The 22,933-nt window shown below is 37.9% G+C and overlaps 1 protein-coding gene and 1 non-coding gene across 2 annotated transcripts in view; one reads left to right on the top strand and one right to left on the bottom strand.

The window, feature by feature from the left end:
- SPTA1 (spectrin alpha, erythrocytic 1) overlaps nucleotides 1–22,933 on the top strand; it is a 65,428-nt gene that overhangs the window by 36,962 nt on the left and 5,533 nt on the right. The window contains 18 exon segments of the mRNA XM_076000262.1: nucleotides 212–311; nucleotides 422–619; nucleotides 1,393–1,536; nucleotides 2,081–2,184; nucleotides 2,523–2,689; nucleotides 2,915–3,072; nucleotides 3,586–3,723; nucleotides 3,915–4,019; nucleotides 5,127–5,335; nucleotides 6,495–6,615; nucleotides 7,219–7,340; nucleotides 8,220–8,352; nucleotides 14,245–14,343; nucleotides 15,039–15,201; nucleotides 15,809–15,885; nucleotides 18,791–19,000; nucleotides 20,988–21,284; nucleotides 22,129–22,241. Coding sequence (XP_075856377.1) covers nucleotides 212–311; nucleotides 422–619; nucleotides 1,393–1,536; nucleotides 2,081–2,184; nucleotides 2,523–2,689; nucleotides 2,915–3,072; nucleotides 3,586–3,723; nucleotides 3,915–4,019; nucleotides 5,127–5,335; nucleotides 6,495–6,615; nucleotides 7,219–7,340; nucleotides 8,220–8,352; nucleotides 14,245–14,343; nucleotides 15,039–15,201; nucleotides 15,809–15,885; nucleotides 18,791–19,000; nucleotides 20,988–21,284; nucleotides 22,129–22,241 — 2,658 coding nt within the window.
- On the bottom strand, nucleotides 19,934–20,039 carry LOC142869781 (U6 spliceosomal RNA). Its single transcript, XR_012918342.1, has one exon. It is a non-coding gene; the product is annotated as a U6 spliceosomal RNA (small nuclear RNA).

The following is a 22,933-nucleotide window of genomic DNA, read 5'->3' as shown; positions in this document are numbered from 1 at the left end:
AGATGATAAGAGCTGAAACACACATCCTAACAAACAGTGGGGATCCAGAGGTGAAGAGAACAGGTGATGCCTTGTAGATAAGGTGGGCATTTCACTGCACCTTATCAGCCAGGATTTTAACAGAAGACAAAGCTAGTCATGTCACCAGAACTGTGCAAACAAAGGCACAGGGATCTTTTTTCGGTCAATCCCAATATGTCTATTTCTCTAGGGACCTACAGAATTGGATCAGTGGCATTGGTGCCATGGTATCATCGAAGGAGCTGGCTGAAGACTTAACTGGCACAGAGATCTTGCTGGAGCGGCACCAGGTATGGCTACAAAAGCCATAAACACTGATTACTTGACCTAAAAACCTCTCCTCATTTTACAATTTTGGATGGAATTGACCTCTTTAATCTCTTACCCCTTTTTCCCACAGGAGCATCTAGCTGACATGGAGGCAGAGGCTCCTACCTTCCAGGCCTTAGAACACTTTGGTGCAGAACTTATAGACAGTGGGCATCGTGCTAGCCCTGAAATTGAGAAAAAGCTTCAAGATGTCAGACTAGAGAGAGATGATTTGGAGAAGGCTTGGGGACAACGCAAGAAGATCCTAGACCAATGCCTTGAGTTGCAGGTATAGAAAATTTCCAACTGTTAGAAGATTTAGCCTCTGTTCCTTTTATACAATTTTACATGGTTCTTACAGGCCCAGTCGATTTTTCATGTTGCGAATACAAGGGCATCTCTTGATTATCTGGCGTTGTACTCTGTTTTGTAGACTTATCATTGTTTTATGCTCAGCTCTCATCGCTCTTAGAAAAGCCAAACAAGATAGTGGTCAGTCCTAGATGTGAAGTGGGGTGATCATCATTCATTGATTGAGTGAAGGATTTGTTGATTGATTTTTATGAAGAACCTACTACATGAAGGCCCTGGTGCCACAAAGATTAATAAGATAGTGACCCTTTTCTTAGGTGGTGAAATTAGACATATAGACAGATCATTCTAGTACAGTGAGATGATTATCAATAAAACAAAACATATGAGTGCATTTATGCTAAACAGGAAGATGTGATTAAAGCTTCTGAGAGAAAAGAGTGGGGGTGTCATAGGTTACCCTGAAGGATAATGTTTTAACAGTGTTAAAGAAATAACCAGCCACTATTCACAAGGTATAGGAAATAGTACTCTAAGAATTGGAGATAGCTTATATATAAACTTAAAGTGTGTGTTCAGGTAAGTGTAAAAGTTTCAGTATAGCTAAGATTTGTCATATGAGTGTTTCTTGGAAGATGGTGAACACCTTCTGTGTTCCCTTTTTGTTACTGTCATGGGAGAGGAGTAAAATTATTGCCTTGCTCCCCCTGGAATGACTATACTGTTTGCCTCTAATTTCATTACCCATAGTTGTTCCAAGGGGACTGTGATCAGATTGAGAGCTGGATGGTGGCACGAGAGAATTTCCTGAGGTCAGATGACAAGGGTTCCTTAGACAGTCTGGAGGCCTTGATGAAGAAACGTGATGATTTGGACAAAGCAATCACTGCTCAGGTAATAAATACTAATATAAGAGTTATAATAATAACTATTAGTAGCAATAGCAGGAGTCCTATACATTTTTCTGGTATTATGATTTATAAGTATTCTGATTCACATTTGACTCTTATAGAGAACTCTGAGCAGACAGGGCAACTGGACATTTGACATTACCTTTCCCAAGTCATATTTGGCCATTGGACTTTCTTAGTTTAAGTCTGGCATTCTAAAACCCAGGTCATAGAATTGGAAGTGATTTATATACTGTCTATTTCAACATCCTACTCAACACAGGATTCACCCTCTCCAATGATCATGGGGGGTGTCTATTCTTTAGGGAACTCAGTATCACATATGCAGCCCATCTCAGTATAATTATTAGATGTTTCTCCTCTTGTTGAGTTGAAAGCTACCTCCCTGTAAGGCATTTACTCTTTGGTCCTGGGTCTGTTCCCTGAATCCACAAAGGATATCTCTGTTTTTTTCTAGGAGGGAATCTGAGTTTGCACCAAGGACCTAATGTTTAGGCTTCTGGGCTCTTTCCTTTTCCTTCATCTAGGAAGAGAAGATCACTGACCTGGAACATTTTGCTGAGCGGCTCATAGCTGATGACCACTATGCCAAGGAGGAGATTGCTGCTCGCCTCCAACATGTGCTAGACAGGTCAGGCTGAGTGACTATTTTGTGAGCTACAGGAGATGTAGCAAAATGACGAGTTTGCTAGCATTATGATGGAGAGGGCATTCTGAGTTTTTGTCATTTCTAGATGCCTAAAACTATCTTGACACTTTTGGAAACTTTCTAACCTAGATTTATAGAATGAAAGACATGGAAATTACCTTAGAAATCACCTGGCTTAAACACTGTGTTTTATATTTGAAAGCAATGAGATTATGTGAGAGGAAAAGGGGCAGGTCAGTAAATGGGAATACTTGTAGACATGTCATCAGTGTGTGGGGTAAAGGGTAAAGGGCAGAGGATGATCTGGCTCCCTCCTCCAGATGGAGGGCTCTCAAAGCACAACTGATTTCTGAGAGAGAAAAGCTTGGAGACTATGCTGACCTAAAACAATTCTACCATGACCTTGAGGAGCTAGAAGAATGGATCAGTGAGATGCTGCCCACAGCCTGTGACGAATCCTACAAAGACCCCACTAACATTCAGGCAAGTTCAAAAGGGGAATCTCAGAATATCTCACCATTTCCAAATTGCTGGTTGAATGGTAATCCCCCTTTGCATTTTAACACTGTCTTATTGTTGAACCACTGGGCCTGTCCTCAGGGACTGGAATCTACTACAGAGCAGGTCCTTCAGAAGTCACCACCACCTTGATTGTGAAAGAGAGATTAAGCCTTCCTTTCAATACTTTACCTTATTTCCCCAAATAAGAGAGTAATTTAGTTTCTGCTCTCCTTACAGAGGAAATACCTGAAACACCAGACCTTTGAAAATGAGGTCAATAGCCAAGCTGAGCATGTGGAAGGAGTCTTCAACCTGGGGAACTCCCTGATTGAGCGGAAGGCATGTGATGGCAAAGAAGAAACTGTGAAGGTAAGGGTTCTGATCAGCATGAGTTTGGGATTGCAAAAACTCATAAAGATACATTGTTTACTCTTTCAACGTTCCATGTATGGCTACATAGAATATGTTCTGTGATTAGTGGTTTTCCACTTGACTATTGCACCAGGAAGGAAGAAAATGGTGATGCTCAGATTTTATTGCCCTCATCATTAGTACCTGGAACTCTAAGAAAGAACTCCCAAAATTCCTGAGTTGTATCATGCTTGTTTTACATTTTCTATCCCTTCTGCTGAGAGTCTTTTGGTATTTGGATGCCAGTTGCTATAATCAGCCCAAGATCCTTTTTTCAAACTTTTCCTTTCATTAAACACCTCCTGATGCTTTCCCACATAAAGTGTAACTTGTTTGAAATGTATGATATTCAAGTATCAGCAAATTTTAGCTAACCCCCGCCTCCAGAATCTTCCTACATTCTCCTCTCAAGTAGTCACAGGGCCCACAGTCTTAAAGACCCATAATGACCCCTCACTCCCTTTGGGTTAGGGGCAACTGGAAGAGCTGGAGAGACATTGGGACTATCTGCTTGAGAGAACAATTGACAAAGGGCAGAAGCTCAAGGAGGCTAGTCGCCAACAGAGGTTCAACACAGGCATCCGGGACTTTGAGTTCTGGCTCTCGGAGGTAATTGCACCTTGAGATGGGGGTGGGGGTGGGGCAAGAAAGTTTAATAAATACTTGTCAGATAAATGAATTTGTCCATGAACAATTTCCTTGACTTTTCTTGGGAAACGTTTGGGGATGTAGTTGCTAATCTTGTTCTCCTTAAAGACAGTTTTCACTGACAGTTTTATTGCCTATTTCTCCATTCCCAGGCGGAGACACTGCTGGCCATGAAAGACCAGGCCAGGGACTTGGCTTCGGCAGCGAACCTGCTCAAGAAGCATCAGCTATTGGAAACAGAGATGTTGGCTCGAGAGGTAAATGTGCTAGAATTCCACTCCTCGGCAGACTGGAAATGTTTCTGACTTTTCTCTATGCTCTCTTAGAAAATTATTTGAAAACACAGCTTTGTAACACTGACCTTAGTGTTCTCAACCAGCAGTCATTTCAATCAGGTCAAAGCCATGGGCTGCAGAGCCATTGTAACAGTCTCTGTTATTCAATTATCACTAAGCTATAGGTTCTAAGACTCCAGGAAGTGGATCCTAAAAGCTATCTTGTTTATCTACTTACTGATGCATGCATATAAACTATATTCCAAAGCTATATTTGGTCTGGTCTTTGAAAGACAGTGAAAGTTTACCTTACAGAATTAGAAAAAATAAAATCAGATGGGGCATGTGAAATTAAGTTGAACTATATATACACTCTGGAAACCCGGTAGAGGATTCCAGTTGTATCCTAATGTCAACCAAAAATTTATCCTGAGAGCAGTGATAAAAATCATGGCAGGTGTTAATTTCATGCTGGCAAATTTTATAGTATCAGTTTTATTTGGTAACACAGATATACACAGAAAGGGGAGGAAGTCAAAGGCTTTCTAGGTTCAAGTCTTCAGGACTTGCTGCTATTTCCTGTGACATCACAAGGCATCTGGGTTAGAATGGGACTAGACACAGAAGAGCCTGGGTGTGTTCTGCGGCCAGCCTAAGAATGTTGCCAATAGAGTAGTTCTTGTTGAATATTTCAGTCAGTCAGTCAGTCAGTCAGTCAATCAATCAATCAATCAATTTTTAGCTGTCAGATTCAGTACTGTGAAGGAAGACAGTCGTGTATGGGGACAAGTGATTGCTCATCAAGATCTTATATTCTCGTTGGGAAGAGAAGGCAAATATAGGTGAAAACATCATGAAGAGGCACAGGACACATAAAGCAAAATGTAAACTTTGAGTAATGTAGTCAAAGCTGTCATTGTTCTCTCGTCTGGCCCTTACCCAACCTGTACATACACTAATATGTATATAACTCATATTCAAATTCACTACCTTCAAAATCAATTTATTTGAGCCAGGCTTTCAAACCGAAGTCTAGGATCTGTGTAATACCTGTACTATGCTGTTCACGGAGCACACTGGCCTTTCTAGGATGCACTCAAGGACCTGAATAAGCTGGCTGCAGATCTGCTCTCTAGTGGGACTTTCAACGTTGAACAGATTGAGGAGAAAATGGATAGCGTCAATAAGCGCTTCCTGAATGTCCAGAACTTGGCAGCTGCACACCATGAGAAGCTGAAAGAGACCTACGCCTTGTTCCAGTTCTTCCAGGACCTAGATGATGAGGAATCCTGGATAGAGTATGTACTACCAGTTCACAATGGGTAGATAATCCAAGAGAGTAGATAATCTACCAAACTTGTTCCAATGTATGTTGACATGAAATAGGTTGATGCTTTATGAAGTTGGTATTCACTTCTTCATGTTTGCCTTGGTCTAAAGTTAACATTAATTTTATTGTTCCCAAATTCCTTCATTGAATGCAGGCAGAGAGAGAGAGAGAGAGTGAGAGAGAGACAGGCATGGAGAGTGTGGGGAGCAGTTACACACATGCTTGGAACAAAATTAAGAATTCATATATGTTTATTCTAGATAGTTCATAGAAAGTGTAATGCTCGCAGAGTCAGCTGGACATCTATAGCCTACCCAGGTGATCAGGTCTTTGTAACTATTCTTTTTATATCCAATGTATCATATATGACACTGAATTAGACATCATACAGACAATGCTCCACAGTATCTGCCATGATTTCATTACTAAATCTAGTTTTATTGCAAAAACTATGGTTGGGAAAATCTTAGAGAATCAAGTTATTTTGCCTACTTCCCATCTAACCTGCTTCATTATGCTTCTCTTCTATGAATCTGCTAATTCTTATGAGTAATCAATGCATTATAGGCAAGCATAGGACAGTAAATAAGACATTTAAAAAATCTTTTTAGAAGCCATAAGAAAATAATCTTGTCTATGTAGACTTTGACTGTGCTTCATGGTGACGTTCAAACATTTTAAAGTTGGAACCATCCAACCGCCATGACTCCTGTAATAGTTCCGTAGCCCTTTCTAGCTAAATTTATTACTGATATTAATAGACAGAAATAATAAAAGCCATGAAGGTCCTATGTAATTTTCACATTTTTTTGAAAAAAGGAATATTAGTGCAAATTTTGAGCAAAAAAAGAGAAAATACACAGGTAGACAGGAAAAGAGACTAATAGGAAGGCTGTCATAGCTGTGCATAGGATCATGATTATGTTATTTTAATTCGTATTGGCTTAAGTTGGAAGTTTTATGAATGGCTCTGCCACTAATTATGTTTTCAGATATTGACACCAAGATGTTCCATAATTTACGACCTCTACCACCCCAAGCCACACACACGCTCTTAGAAAACTATTGCTTTTGGGTGACCTCAGATGTCTAAACTCCACATTTTCTGTTTCCTTTCTTGGTCCCAGGGAGAAGTTGGTACTAGTGAGCTCCCAGGACTATGGGAGGGATCTGCAGGGTGTTCAAAATTTACTGAAGAAGCACAGACGCCTAGAGGGGGAGCTGGTGGCCCACGAGCCTGCCATCCAGGTAGGACCAGCATATTAGACCTGAAAAGAGAGAAATAATCTAACAGCAGTCCCTAAAGTTACAAATAAATAGGGAGGACACTACAGAATGTGCAAATAGAGTGCCAAGGTCACAGAGAGTTAGTCATAGAGTTGATAAGTGTTCTCTTTTCTTCCATATTTTGTCTTCTATGAACAGAAGAATTCCGGACAGGGACCTACACTCTTCCCTGGAGAGAGCACTTCTAACATCTCTGGGCAGTTGTTGACAATTGGGGCACAGGTTGGGACATCTGGCAAAGCTGTACTTGAGCCATATGGGAAGAACACAACCCTGGGTCTAAGTTGGCAGCAGGATCACTCTGTGACCATGAATAATCCACAAAGCAGATCCTGGAGAGTAGCCTAGCACAAGAGCTGAGATATTTCAATATTTGAGAAAGTTTAGCATGGTAGATATTGCTTCAGCTTTCTTTATTCTCCCAGGATTTTTAAGACCATCCTAAATCCCAAGGAGTGTATAAACTATCTGGAGGTAGGAAAAGCTAGATGCTTTGCCAGGGGACTATGGCTAAATGGGGAGAGACCATGGGGTAACATGGTGTGGATACCGTGTGTTTTCCAGAATGTGCTGGATATGGCAGACAGGCTGGGAGACAAGGCTGCTGTGGAACAAGAGGAGATCCAGGAGCGACTGGCTCAGCTTGTTCAACACTGGGAGAAGCTCAAAGAGTTGGCCAAGGCTCGGTGGGTGGGGACTAGAAGGCCCAATTCTCTTGCTGGATTCCAGGTCTTAGGGTGCTGTTGGGAGCATCTTATGTGCCTGCTCAGCATTGACTGCTCTCCCCGGCTACCCATCTGTCTCTCAGGTCCCTGCTTAAATGCCAAGTCTTCTGTGAGTCTTTCCCCCATTCACCCCAGACAGAGTGATCATTGCCTACGTTCTGAATATACCCTTCCTCTTGCACTTACGTGCAGCTGTCTCTTATTTCTGTTTTCCTAGGTGTGTTATCCTTCATGCCAGACTATTAGCCACACATCTGTTTTGCTTTTTCTCCCCAGTTTTAATATCATGTGCAGCCCTTACTAATGGAAGAAGGGAGGAGTATTTTTCTCCCTCACAGTCATATAGCAAATATGAACCACATAGCTCTATGGCCAAATGTAACAATTTCTATCTATAATTCCATGCCTGTGGCCAGTAGGAAGACATGTCTTCCTGGGGAATGAAAGGGATCTTCTGACTCTTTCGCGATGCCTTCATCTTACAAGAAAGAAAGCAGCGCTCAAAGTAAAAAAGAGACACTGCTTCGCTGATGATATTCTCCAGCTCTGAAACCTCATCATTTCCTTCTGTTTGGTCAGGGTTATCTTTCTCCAGTAAAGTTTCCTATAGAGTAGATGATGACATAAAATGAACTTCTAGGGCAGGAGTGTCCTCCACGTCAAAGAAGATGTGCACCACTGGCCAGTAGACACATAGCAGGCTGTACTCAAGCCCAGTTCAATTGTAGTTGCCTAGTGAGAATGAGCCGGTCTGCTTGGATGAGGTTGTGCCACTCTACTGTACTCCCACTGCTTACCCATTCCTTCTTTTCCTTACTGGTGCTTACCACCCTACTACAGAGGGCTTCAGTTGGAAGAGTCCCTAGAATACCTGCAATTCATGGGCAATGCTGAGGAAGAGGAAGCTTGGATCAGTGAAAAGGAAGCTATGGTTGCCCGAGGGGAATCTGGAGACACATTGGCTGCTATTCAGGTGAGGAACAGGAAGAATGGATCAATTTTTTTGTCCCTTTAATTTGGATCTTTCCTTAAGGAGTCAGTGTTTTCACCTGTAAAATTAGAAACTTTATTCTGGTGGGAGAAGGAGATGAGGGAGATATGGACAATTCTGATAGTTTTAAACATGACAAATCAAGGTCCAAAGTCATGGAACCAATCAGGTGTGAAGGCAGGACTCAAATCTCAATACCATGATCTGTGAACTGTCTATGAGTCAAAGACATCATGGTTAAAGGTCTTTACTTATAGGTTATAGGTTACAGATTTTCTAAAGATTTCCTCGAGTCCTGATGTTTTGGAAAAAAATCTTCCATGTCTAAATATTGGTTACAGTTTCTACAAAATATAATTTTAAGAGAAGAGGCTATAACACAGAATAGTTCCATAGTTTAGAGACGCCATTTTTTTATTTCAAAGTATTAGGGGGTACAAATATTTTGGTTACATGGATTGCTTTTATAATGCTTTACTCATGGTTATAAGTGTGCCTGTCTCCCAGTTACTGTTCATTGTATCCATTGGGTAGGTTTTTGCCCATCCCTTTCTCCCCACTTGCACATGTGTACACATTGGTTAGTTCCACTTAAATAGTGAGTACATGTGGTGTTTGTTTTCTGTTCTTTACATACTTCACTTAGGATAATCATCTCCAGTTCCATCCATATTGTTGCAAAAGGCATTAAATCATCCTTCTTCTTGGCTGAGTTGCATTCCATGGTATACATATGCCACATTCTGTTAATCCACTCATGAATCCAACACTTGAGGTGATTCCACATCTTTGCAATTGTGAAGTGTGCTGAGATAGACATTTGAGTGCAGGTGTCTTTTTGATAAAATGACTTCTTTTGTTTTGGGTAAATACCCAATAGTAGGATTGCTAGATCAAATAGATCTACTTTTAGTTCTTAAATGTATTTCCATACTGTTTTCCATAGAGGTTGTACTAATTTGCAGTCCCACCTTTCTCTCTGCATCCATGCCAGCATCTATTGTTTTTGAACTTTTTAGAGACACCCTTTTAAATGCAGGATTGGATTTTTCCCCATAAAGAAATGAACAATTTATCATTGTGATTTTGAGTTAATATAGATTTTGACAGCTTTTGAGAGGATTATTACAAAATATTAATGTTCTTACCATCTTGGGAACTGTGCTCAGTAACCTCAAAAATTTGAAATTTACTAAGAACTCTTTGTGGAGATTAATTTCTTTTTATGCAATGACATAAGGTAAGGCTTAGTTACACTTGCAAAAGAAATCTTAAAACCTGTACTGCGTATAATTCAAATTATCAACTCTGCTTATTTTTAAATGTCTTTTAGAACATGTGTGTGCATATCACTGCATGTGTTCAAGCATTTTAATACCTTATATCAAATATTCTCACGGGCTTTTTTAATTAAACGTTTTTATTTGAAGAATTGTACACTCAGGTGTAGTTGTAAGAAATAATTCAGAGAGACACCATGTATCCTTTACCCATTTTCCTCCAATGGACACATCAATAAAAATAGTACAATATCATAACCAGGATATTGAAATTGTCATTATTCAGTTAGGATTCAGAACATCACCATCACCACAGGTATACCTCATGTTGCTGGTTTATAACCACACCCACTTCTCTTCTGCCCCCATCCTGTTTTTGACCCCTGGCAATCATTAATCTGTTCTATATTTCTATGACTTTGTCATTTCAAGGATGTTACATAAATTAAATCATGCAGTACGTGACTTTTGAAGATTGGCTTTTTCACTTAGAGTAATACTCTGGTGATTAATTGAGGTTGCTGTGTTTGACAATAGTTCATTCCTTTTTACTGCTAAGTAGCATTGTTGTAAGAGTATAACACAGTTTATCATTCACATGTTGAAATGCATCTGAACTTTTTCTACTTTTTGGCTGCTATGAAAAAGCTACTGTACATATCCATGTACAGATTTCTACGCAAACATAAGTTTTTGTTTCTCAGATAAATGTTCAGGAGTCCAGTCACCGGACCGTATGGTGACTGCCTGTTTAGTTTTATACAAAATCAAACTGTTTTCTAGTTTGTATGGGCTATGTCATTTTACACTCTCACTAGCAATACATGAGTGATGAAGTTTGTCCATATCTTTCCTAGCATTTTGTGTTGTCACTATTTTTATTTTAGGTATGCTAGTGAGTGTGTACAGATAGGTCATTGTGGTTTTAATGTGCATATTTTAATGGCTAATGATGCTTTATACATCTTTTCATGTGTTTATTTGATGTTCATATATTTTATTAAGTGAAATGTCTATTTGTGTCTTTTACTCATTTTCTAATTGGACAGTTTGTGTGTTTGTTGGCTTTGTTTTACTGTGATAATAACACTTAATATGAGATCTACCCTCTTAATAAATTAAGTGTACTTCACATTATTGTTGACTAGACATTAGTCAACAATAATGTTGTACAGCAGATCTCTAGAGCTTATTTATCCTATTTGACTTAAATTTATGTCTGATGACTCGTAACACCTCATTTTCCCCTCTCCTTAGCCCCTGGTAATTACTATTCCATTCTTTTTTGTGTGTGTATGAGACAGTCTTGCTTTGTTGCCCTGGCTAGAGTGAGTGCCGTGGCATCAGCCTAGCTCACAGCAACCTCAAACTCCTGGGCTCAAGCGATCCTGCTGCCTCAGCCTCCTGAGTAGCTTGGACTACAGGCATGCGCCACCATGCCCGGCTAATTTTTTCTATATATATTAGTTGGCCAATTAATTTCTTTCTATTTATAGTAGAGACAGGGCTTCACTCTTGCTCAGGCTGGTTTCGAACCCATGACCTCGAGCAGTCTGCCCGCCTCGGCCTCCCAGAGTACTAGGATTACAGGCGTGAGCCACTGGGCCTGGCCTATTCCATTCTTTGATTCTATGAATTTGACTAACTAATATAAGTGGAGTCATGCTATATCTCTTTCTATAACTGGCTTATTTCACTTAGCATAATGTCCTCAAAATCCACCCATGTTGTCACATATGGAAAACTTTCTTCTTTTTTAAGGCTGAACAGTATTACATTGTAAGTATACACCACATTTTCTTTATCCATTCATTTGTCAATGGACATTTAGGTTGTTACCACATTTGTTTATTGTGAACAGTATTGCAGTGAACATAAGAGTGTCATTATCTTGTCAAGATCCTGGTTTCAATACTTTTTGCATAAATATCTAGGAAAGGATTGCTGCATCATACTCCATTTTCAATTTTTTGAAGAATGTCCATGTTGTTTCCTATAAGGGCTGCACCATTTTACACTTCAACCAATAGTGTGCAGAGGTTTCAATATCACCACATCCTAGCTAATACTTGTTGCATTTTGTTTTTTGTTTATAGTCATCCTGACAGGTGTGATGTGAAATCTCATGTGGTTTAATTTGCATTTTCCTAATGATTTGTGATGTTGAGAATTTTTATATACCTTTGGGAACTTTATATGTCTTCTTTGGAGAAATTTCTAATTCAATTCCTAAGCCCATTTTCATTAAGTTATTAATTTTTATTATTTTATTTATTTTATTTTAGTATTGAGTTATAATAGTCCCTTATACAGTTTGGACTAGTTTTGGCTATTCCTCATTTTTTCTGTTTCCATATAAATTTTAGAATTGATTTTTCCATTTCTTAAAAAAATGCCATTGAAATTTTTTTTTTTTTTGGTAAGGATTGTATTGAATCCATAAATCACTTTGGGTATTATGGACATTTTAACAATATTAAGTCTTCCAATCCATGAACACAGAATGTCTTTTAATTTGTGTCTTTAATTTCTTTCATGAATGTTATGTAGACTTCAGTGTATACATTTTTCACCTCCTTGGTTAAATTGAATTTTAAGTATTTTATTCTTTTTGATGTTATTTAAAAAAGAGATTGTTTTCTTAATGTCTTTTTCATATAGCTTATTTTTAGTGTGTAGAAATGCAACTCATTTTTATGTGTTGATTTTTATCCTGTAATGTTGCTGATTGGTTTATTAGTTCTGATGGCTTTGTATGGAGTCTTTAGCATTTCCTATAAAAGATCATGTCATTAGCAACAGAGACAATTTTACTTCCTCCTTTCTGATTCTGGTGCATTTTATTTTATTTTATTTTTCTTGCCTAGTTGCTCTGACTAATATTTCCAATGCTACGTTGAATAGAAGTAGGGAGAGCGGGCATCTTTGCTTTGTTCCTGATCTTAGAGGAAAACCTTTCAGTTTTTCAACATAGAGTATAATTTTAGCCGTGGGCAGAGTTGTTATCATGAAATCATGCTGAATTTTGTCAAATGCTTTTTCTGCATCTATTGAGATGATGATGTATTTTTTTAACTTTTTCCTTTGCATATGTTGAGCCATCCTTGCATCCCAGGGATAAATCTCACTTGCTCATGGTGTAGGATCCTTTTAATGTGCTGTAGGATTCAGTTACTAGTATTTTATTTAGAGTTTTTTGCATTTATATTCATCAAGGATAATTGTCTATATTTTCCTTTTTTTTTTTTGTAGTATCTTTGTCTGGTATCAGGGTAATGCTGGCCTTCTAAAAGGTATTTAGAAATGTTTTCTCTTCTTCAGTTGTTTGAAAGAGTTTAAGGATTGGCCTTTCTTTAAATATTTGTTTGAATTCACCAATGAAGCACCTGATACCGGGCTTTTGTTTGTTGAGAGGTTTTTAATTTCTGATTCAATCTCCATACTAGTTATAGGTATGTTCAGACTTTCTATTTCTTCATGATTTAGTATTGACACTTTGTACATTTTAGGAATTTATCCATTTCTTCTGGATTAGTCAGTTTTTAGGCATACAATTATTCATAGTAGTTTCTTATGATCCTTTTATATTATTTCTGTGGCATCAGTTCTAATGTCTCTTCTTTCATTTCTGAATTTATTATTTGGAAATAGAAGGTAAAGATATTAAAGGGACCACATTTAATGCAGTACGCATACATAAAAAACATGGTTAATTCAGGCATCCAGTCTTACAAAGTAGACTACCTTTCCAATCTCCATTTACAAGTTCTGCAAAAAGATGAAATATAATACATACATAAAATGTAACATGGCCCATCTTGTTTTAAAATGAATAACCATCTTATTTTAATGACTCAGACCACCATGGATTGAAAATTATTTTATTTTCAAATGGTAATTTTGAAAAGGTTTATACCTAGTCATATGAACTCTGTTTCTTCCTTTAGCCTGGGTCACTATGTTGTGTAGGAAAGAAAATGATGGAGTATCTTTATGACAAGAGGGAGGCTAAGGCAGCAGTGGAGTGGCGGGTGGTCATGGCCATGAGGATGGTACGGACATATGCTTCATTCTCACTTCTCTTTGCATTCTGCCAGCTGCACAGACATCATGTTTCCAGAGAGCAGTCAGAAACAGGGAAGATTTAGAGTGATATTCAAAAACAGTTCTATGTTCTCCTCACCCCTTATTTAGGCCCAGTTCTTAGTTTAGGATGTCCTTGATACTTAACGTTTTTCTACTAGATATAATGTTTTATAGGACTATGTGAATCTCAATAAAAAGATATCTTTATATATCACCTTGATCAGCACTCTGATTTCAAAACTGTAAAAGCTTAAGATCACATAGTAAGTTAGAAACAGTATTGCTGATATCTTTTAACTCTTTTTTTCCAGTAGGATTTTTCTCTTCAACAAGTGAAGAGTTTGGGGAAAGGAATTTTGTAGAGTTGTCACAGAGGAAGCGGACAGTCACTTAGCCTGTCGTCAGTCTAACTGACTCAACCCTGGTGATTAGCGTTAGTACCTGAATGTCAGTTGAGGTAGATTTTCCAGCCTTGGATATTCTGATTCTCACTGACTCATGTATGCAGAATTTGCTGAAGAAGCATGAAGCTCTGGATAATGACTTTGCTGTCCACGAGACCCGAGTGCAAAACGTGTGTGCACAAGGAGAAGACATCCTGAGTAAGGTGAGCTGGTCCAGGCGTTCCAGAATTGGCTCAAATATAGAATCATTATCAGTGCAAAAATAATATTCAGAACTTTAATAATCTCTTCTAAGCTGCCTTCTGTTGTTTCTGGAAAATAATCTTCTCCATTGCTGTTTTCTGGAAGTTATTTTTTCAAATTCTTATTAATACACCATTCAGCTTTCCTTAAATCCTTTGTTAACATGTTTGCTGTCCTGAGCAGAACATGGTGTTTACAAAGGCCTTATCACTGGCTTTGGCTATGGAGAAAGACCATCTGAAGAAATTGCTTTCTAAGCTTGCAGGGAGAAGGACCACAGTGAAACCTCTTTGTAATTTGAAAATAATTATATCGTTTAAACGTTGTTTTTAAAAAACCTCATTTATCTACTAAGTGCTATATGAAGACGCCCCTGAACAGAGATGTTTCTGTGTCTTGTAAAAGCTTATACCAACTAAGAAAGCCATGCTTATGCAGGAAAACATAAGACCATCCAAATGCTAGAATGGAAATAACCTTTCACATGGATTAATACTAAAGTAATTACATTAGACCTATAGCAGAGTGGTTGTATGTTTGGAATGAGGAAGATGAGAGCTTTTAAATGGCACTAAAGAATTCACATTTCTAGCCCTGGACACTCATCAGTAGTATATCTGTCTCTCTCTTTCTCCCTTCAACTTTGGAATTCCAGGAAGAAAGTCAGAACAAAGAGAAGATTTCTGCAAAGATAGAGGCTCTGAATGAAAAGACCCCTTCGCTGGCCAAGGCCATAGCTGCTTGGAAGTTGCAACTAGAAGATGATTATGCTTTCCAGCAGTTTAACTGGAAGGCTGATGTGGTAGAGGCCTGGATAGGTATGGTGTGTCAGGGTGAGGGTCCCTTGGGTTTGAGAAATCCTAATAAATCACCTTTTATAGAATGGTTTCTGGTACCTTTTCTCTTACTGCATGGAAAGAGGTGCTCCCTTCACTACCCACTCCCATCCTTTGTGGACACAATTGCACCTACATGTGCATACACACACACAAATAAGCGTGCCGATGGGTAATTCAGCACCGTAATTCCAGAGAACACATTTTTGGGGGGAATTGGTGATCTCATGTGTGATATTCAGAAAGCTAGGTCCATGGCAAAACATTCTAAGAAATGAATTAAAATGTTCAGTTTACTTACAATTTATGTCTAATATTCACTTTTCCAGTTTTCTATGAAGCACTCAGAAGTTCTCTTGGCCCTAGCTCTGTTTCAGTCCGTTTTATCCTGCCTAACTCTAGAAAAACCATCCATTGGTTCCATGCTTCCGTAATCCAATGAACCACGTACTTTGAGAGTCAGGGAGCTCTCTTGTTTCTATTGTAAATATTCTTTGTATCCTTTTCAGGGCTTGTGCAAGACCAACTGTCTTTGTCTTCTCATTAATTATCTTTTTATTTTTGTTTGTTTATTTTTTTTTTTTTTTAGCTGAGAAGGAAGCAAGCCTGAAGAACAATGGCAATGGTGCAGACCTCACTGCCTTCCTCCCTTTCCTGGCAAAGCAGGTGAGAGCAGGCTGCCGTGTGGGCAGTTGCCAGGGAAGTCCAACAGCCACATCTCACAGAAGCTCAGTCCCCCAGGAGTATTCATTTCTAAATTTGGGTATTTTATTGCCTGTAGCATCTATAATATCATTCCCTTCTCCCTTCCTAATATTGACAATTTGCTTTTCTTTCCTTCTCTCTCTCTCTCTCTCTCTCTCTTTCTCATTAGTCTTACTGCTAAGTGTCCAGCATTTGTTAGAGAACCCTTTGGCTTTTTATTTTTCTCTGTTTTCTTGTATTGTATTGGAATGTATTCTATTCCATTAATATGTTTTTATGCATTAATCATTTTCTTGGAAAAAATTTTCTTTATGTATTTACATTTTCTTTATGTATTCTTGGAATGTATTCTATTCCATTAATATGTTTTTATGCATTAATCATTTTCTTTTACTTTCTTTAGCATTAACTTGATGGGTTTTTTAAAAATTTGAGATGAAAAGATTATCAAAATGTTAGTCATTCTTCTTTTTCAATATAGTGATTTTAAGTATAAAAATTTACCTCTAAGCTTTAGCTGAATCTTATAAATTTTATGTCATTTTTTTGTTAGCATTTATTTTCTGTCATTTCTAATTTGACTTCTTCTTTGATCTATTGGTTATTTGATAATATATTGTTTAATTTACACACTTCAGGGGATTTTCTCATTATCTTTCTGAAATTTATATCTAGTTTAATTCCACTGTATTTTAAAAACATGTTCTATATTTATTTCCCAGGAAGGATATTTATTTTCTGAGCACCTAACTCATACAAGTACTGTGCTAAGAACTTTGCATATGTTTTCACATTTAACCCGCACAAAATTTTAATGAAGAATAAGTTCAGTAACTTTCCAGAGACAGAGAGGTATTCATGACACTGCAATTCAGCAGCAGAGACATTAATTTTTACTTGGATATGTAGGCAAGAGGCAGGTTCTGCTCTTTTCCCATCTGCTGTTAGTTCATCAGGCATCAATTCCAAGAATCTCTCCTCCTGGATTCTGGGATAGGCAGCTGTGTTCCCTGGATTCAATCACAAGACACATGGAGACCTACGCTGTTTGTGTTTTCATGAGTGAAAGTGTTCCAGAAATGCTGCGGAAAGAAACAAATGTACCGTACTCCCATGGGGCCACAAATGCCCCTCCTGGATACCCAGCCCTCTTAAAAGACACTCAATATTTTTTCAGAAGCTTGATTTATATCCAGTAAATGTCCTGTTTTGCTGTATATTATATGCACATTTGAAAAGAATGTGTATTTTATTTTACAGTGATTTATGTTATTAACCATATTTTGATTATCAATCATGTTGTTTAAATACCTTGTTATTTTTATATATTTTGAAGCTTGGCGAAAAGTTGTGTGCTGATACTTAGAATTGTGAAATCATATTGATGAATTGACACTTTTAATTATGAAATATTCCTCTTTCTCTCTAATTACATTTCTTGGCTTAAATTCTTCTTTTTCAGATACCAGTAGACTACACCAATTTTCTTTCTTTTCTTTTAGTATTTGCAGTATATATCTATTTCTATCCTTTAGGGTTTGTTTTTTTTTTTTAAATTATATCTTTATATTTTAGATATTTCTTTTGTAAATATTATATAGTTGGGTATATCTTTTTATCCAATCTGATAATTTTTTATTTAAAACATGAGTCTATTTACATTTGAAATAATTATTTCATGAATTTTGGTTTAAAGTTATAACTTAACCCCCACCTCAACCCTGCTATCTAACCCCCTGTGTTTTGGTCAGGGATTGAAATGATTCAAGACTTAGTTTCAGTTTTTTTCTGAGAACTTGCCTTTTCAGTTTGCTCCTAGAGACTTTTAGAGGTTTCAGCTAAAGCCCTTTGACCTGGGTTGCTCCTACTCCTGAAATGGGCACGGTGACACTATTGAAAATTCTAGTTAGCTTTTTAAATTCTTAGCTACCATTCCTGCTTGGCTTATAGGACTTTTGTCCTCTACAGTTTAGGAAGCTTGAATTCCTTGAGGGGAAAAAAACCAGCAGTACAGTGAACATACTTTTCTGCAGTTCTCTCATCATGGCCATTGAAATCTTGGCTGCCTCGGTTCCCTGGAATGCCACTTTTTGTCTGTTTAGTTCTGTGGCATTGTCAAAAGCTCCGAGCAATGCTTTCTCCTCAGCCTCTCCCCCGGTGCAGGTTTTACTTCAAAGGGAAAAATAGAATATTGCTTTTACTTCAATGCTGTCCCCTCCTCTCTGGAATTTTGATCCTTCAAGAAGCAGCTGCCTGAGCTGCATTCTCATTCCTTTCAAAGAGCTGATTCTTTGTACTTTTATCCAGCTGTTAAAGTTCTTCTCAAAGATAGAATTGATCAAACACAAGCCACTCTGTTAAAGCTGGAAGTGGAACTTCCCAAATTTTGTGATGTTGATATTAATATTTCTGCAAAATATTCACTTGTAGAACTGGCACCTGTAAGAGTTCTCTTGTTAGTTTGTGTACTTCCAAAGTTCCCAGTAGTGTCCTGCTACTAATCAGAACACAGAGTATTAAAAAACCATCATAAGAGAGTCTTGGAAATGATGTGTATTGTCTAAAGATTTAATTTTGATTGGGAAAATTTGGAAAACACATTATGCCCCAATATTCCTTTCATATTGATTTTATGCCTAACCTAAAATTGAATTATAAAAATACATGTACACTGGCACTTAAGTATAATTTCATCCTCAAATGTTCACTTAAGTCTTTATATATTTTGTTTTTCCTGGTCACCATCCGAATTCTTGCCTGGCCTTTATCATCTCTGTGATAAAAATCTGGCAGAACTCAGGTGTAAATGGCCCCTTGGGAACAGCACTATTTTCCTGTTCACGGCCTCTCTGCTGATTTTTCCCAGGACACACTGGATGCCAGTCTGCAGAGTTTCCAGCAGGAGAGGCTTTCTGAGATCGAGGACCTGAAGGACCAGCTGGTGGCGGCTCAGCATAGCCAGACCAGAGCCATTGAGGATCGCTACGCTGCCCTGCTGAAGCGCTGGGAACAGTTGCTGGAAGCCTCTGCAGCCCACAGACAGAAATTACTGGATAAACAGCTGCCTCTGCAAAAAGTAAAAGAAAGAAAAAAAAGAAATAGAGGAAAAAGAAAAAGTGATGAGGCATGATCGGGCCTCTATTATTTTTAGACATGGAATTCAGAAATAGCTACTGGAAACCCTGTTAGGTTAATCTACAGACATCGTAGTGCATTAAAGGGGGTCAGGAGGACTTTCTTACTGAGCAAGAAGTAATTCATTTTCTTTTTTAGGTTAATAGGAAGATTCTTTTTTTTAGATGGATTGATCAGTTATACAATTGACTTGAGATGAAAGCCAGACAGATACAGTGGAAGAAGTGGGTGAGACGAAAGGGTGGAAGGTCTCTGTATAAGATAGAATTAAAACTGGCTGGCAGGCAAGGTTGTCCTTGAGCTTTTCTCTAACTCAAAGAAATGAAGCACTGGAAAAGTAGCCATGAAGCATTTTTTCAACTTGTATCAACCTTTCCTAGGTGTGAGACCCTGTGTATGTCACATAATGTATCTCTGAACCTTGATTCCCTCGTGTAGGAAATAGGGTAATATTATTATCCTCTTCCTGTCTTTCTGTAATATTATTATTAAAAGAGACAGTGGATCTAAAAATGCAGTATAAACCACTAAGTTCCGTTATAGTTATAAGTGAATAAAATATTCTTCCCAGCCTGGCCACAAGTTAAGGCAGAGAGTTAGGGAAATTAGGAAACAAACACACAAATAAAAATCAGTCTGGATTCTTAATCTATACTCTATTGAGAAATATAGGACCTACAGAAATAAATCTTCAATGAAAACTAAATCAACTAAATGAGCAGCTTTACATATATATATATGCATTCAACATAGGAAGCTACTCTATATTCTTATTCTATTTTGCTTGATTTTTGAACTATAAAATGTTTTGTTATTTTGTTTTCTGATTATAAAATATTTGTAAAATATTTTTTTCAATCCAGGACATTATGAAAATAATATGAAGTGCTTTATAGGTTTTTGTGTCCTTCTTGTGTAGGAGCCATGTTAATTTTCTCTGTATTGGTCTAACTTAGTATATAGATTGCTGACATGAGTAAAGGGTAAGATGTAATAGTGTAATACCTTTATAACCCCCATTGATTTGGATCAATTTTCTTCACTTTAACACCCATGTTTGAGGTGTTAAAAATGAGAAAATTCATTTTCATATTTGCTCAAGACAAATCCCTTCAGAAGTACAATCTGCTGACCCAAAATCTGTGATGCATTTTAAGTTTAAAACTAGTTTTGATCACCTGCTGTTTGGAACAAGTTCATGCTATTTCTTTTCATTCAGTAATATAGACAGTTTAGTATTATTCAGAGCATGTGGGTAACTCCAGGCCATAATGCAGGGATACATAGATTCCTGCTCAGGATGTAGATTAGAGGGTAGGAAATGGGTTTAAGCAGTGGTTCAAAAGTTTTAGGCATGAGATGGCACCTGAAAGAGGTTTAGAAAAAAGACAGGACAATGGCTTAGTACAGTCAAAGAAAGGTCAGCTGGGTGTGGTCTTCAGAAGCTCACAGAGGATAAAAAGAGGAAGTGGATAAAGGATAGAACAGATTTGCCTGGTTTGTTTATTCAATCATTTTTCCAGTCATTCATTCAACATCTATTTTTGCATGTTTACTATGTATCAGGTAAAATTATAGCATAGACTTTAGAATAAGCAATTATATAAATTGAAAACTACCCTTAGAAAACTACCCACTCTTAGAATCTTAGAGCTGAAATAATGTTGGAAGTCATTCAACCTCCTCTTTTGTAAATGACAGAAGACTTGACCAATTTCACACAATAAGAAAATGCCAGGACTTGGGTTTGTACCTCTAACTCACATGTCTGTTCGTCTCATCACATGATCCCCACTGGCATTAGTCCTGACCTTTTCTTTGTTGGTCCTGCAAATATTTGAAGACAGTATTATTTTTATTCTCAATCTTCTCTTTTGCTGAGAGGCTTTATTGGGAAAGATAGAGCCATCTTTTTATTTTCTCTGCAGGCCGAGGAGCTATTCATGGAATTTGCACACAAAGCCTCAGCTTTCAACAACTGGTGTGAGAACGCTGAGGAGGACTTGTCAGAACCTGTACACTGTGTCTCCCTGAATGAGATTCGGCAGCTACAGAAGGACCACGAGGACTTCCTAGCCTCCCTGGATGGAGCTCAAGCAGACTTCAACTATTTACTGGAGCTAGACCAGCAGACTAAGGCCTTAAATGTGCCCTCTAGCCCTTACACCTGGTTAACAGTAGAAGTGCTGGAAAGGTTCTGGAAGCATCTATCTGATCTCATTAAGGTAACTTAGGACACAGCAGAAACTTCCTTTGGCTGCAGTAAGCATGACCACTTCATTCATTATCTAAGTTGGGAGACTTTTGAGAAAGAAAGAAACACTGCTAATTATATTGGGTCAGCAGTCATGAACTAAGACCATCTAAAAATATTGAGAAATATGTTTTTAATAGGTATACCCTGTGACCCACAGTTTGAACAGTCTCATGCTCTCTGGGTGTTGACTAATTAGGCAGGGCAGCAAATACAAGTTCCAAGAGGTGGTTCTAGTGATTAGTTATGAAAAGTTCATGAGATATATATATATATATATATATTCAGAGTCAATATATTCTCCCCATGTAAGGCATTCTCTATTTTATACACACCTCAAAAATGGTCCTTTTATTTATTTATTTGTAATTTTTGTCTATCTATAATGGTGTTTATTATTGAAACATAAAAAAAGTTTAACAGAAAAATTTTACTGTAATATCACCATTTTTAGGTGGTAACTCTTGCTACTGCCTTTCCCTTGAAGGCCACCTTTCTGTTTATTTAAATTAAATTTCAACTGGGAGAAAAAAGAAGATTGAGAAAGAGGGAGATTTGCATTTATCACTAGCTTACTTGTTACTGGGCTTGGTTTGGGAGTCCCATGAGCTGTCTACACATTTCGGAGCTAAGAGGAGATGGGCTGCAAGAAACATGAGCACATAGGCATGTGCCTGTGGAACATAGCTTAGATTGGGAGAGGGAAGACATGCAGCTGAGTCTGCAAACCAGTTCTTTTACAGCAAAAAAAAAAAAAAAAAAAAAAAAAAGAAAGTCCTTCAATGTGAGCCCTATGGTGTGATTTGGGGTTTTAGGAACGGGAGCAGGAGCTGCAAAAGGAAGAGGCAAGACAGGTCAAGAACTTTGAGATGTGTCAAGAGTTTGAGCAGAGTGCCAGTGCCTTCCTTCAGTGGATCCTGGAGACCAGGTGGGCTGTGCAACCTTCAGACCCATGGGCTCTATGCCACACTCACTATTTCCCATAGGGATAACATACGTGTCTGAAGGGGAGAGGAGAGATTCCTACAGCATACACTCTGCCCTAAAATCATCCTGTCATGTCTATGCTTTATAGTTGGAATTGACTGTTTTCTGAATCAGTCCTTGCAAAATCAAGAAATAAGAATTTCATCCTGCTGCCCATTATGTACGCTTCTTTATTCTCTCCTTGATACTCTCACCTTTCTTCCTGATGCTTGTAATTTCAGTCCAGAATAATAGCAATCCCTTATGTTTGCATGGTGCATTGCACTTTACAAAGTACTTCTATATCCATTACTTCGCTTAACTTTCAGAGCAACCTTGAAAAGTGTGTGGAGCAGATCTTATTACCTCTATTTCCAAGTATGGAAGGAAGTTCAAGTAGATAAATTGACTTGCTCAAGGTCACATATGTATTTAGTGGGACACCTAAAAGCAGGGCCTACTGTGAACACCTAATATGAAGGTATCATGTTGCCTGCCTACTAAAGCTGTAATGAGAAATGAGTGAGATAATATATATTAATTATTTTTATTAAAAGTAAAAATGTTCTGTATATGAAAATAACATTAGTCAAATCTTCTGGGGTAAATGAATAGAAAAGAGGAGACTTAGAGGGTGCAATATGTTAGAATAAA

Source organism: Microcebus murinus, chromosome 2 (assembly GCF_040939455.1).
Source record: "Microcebus murinus isolate Inina chromosome 2, M.murinus_Inina_mat1.0, whole genome shotgun sequence".
Classification (NCBI taxonomy): Eukaryota; Metazoa; Chordata; class Mammalia; order Primates; family Cheirogaleidae; genus Microcebus; species Microcebus murinus.
The sequence above is the reverse complement of the archived record's forward strand: the minus strand, read 5'-3'. Positions and strand labels throughout refer to the sequence as shown.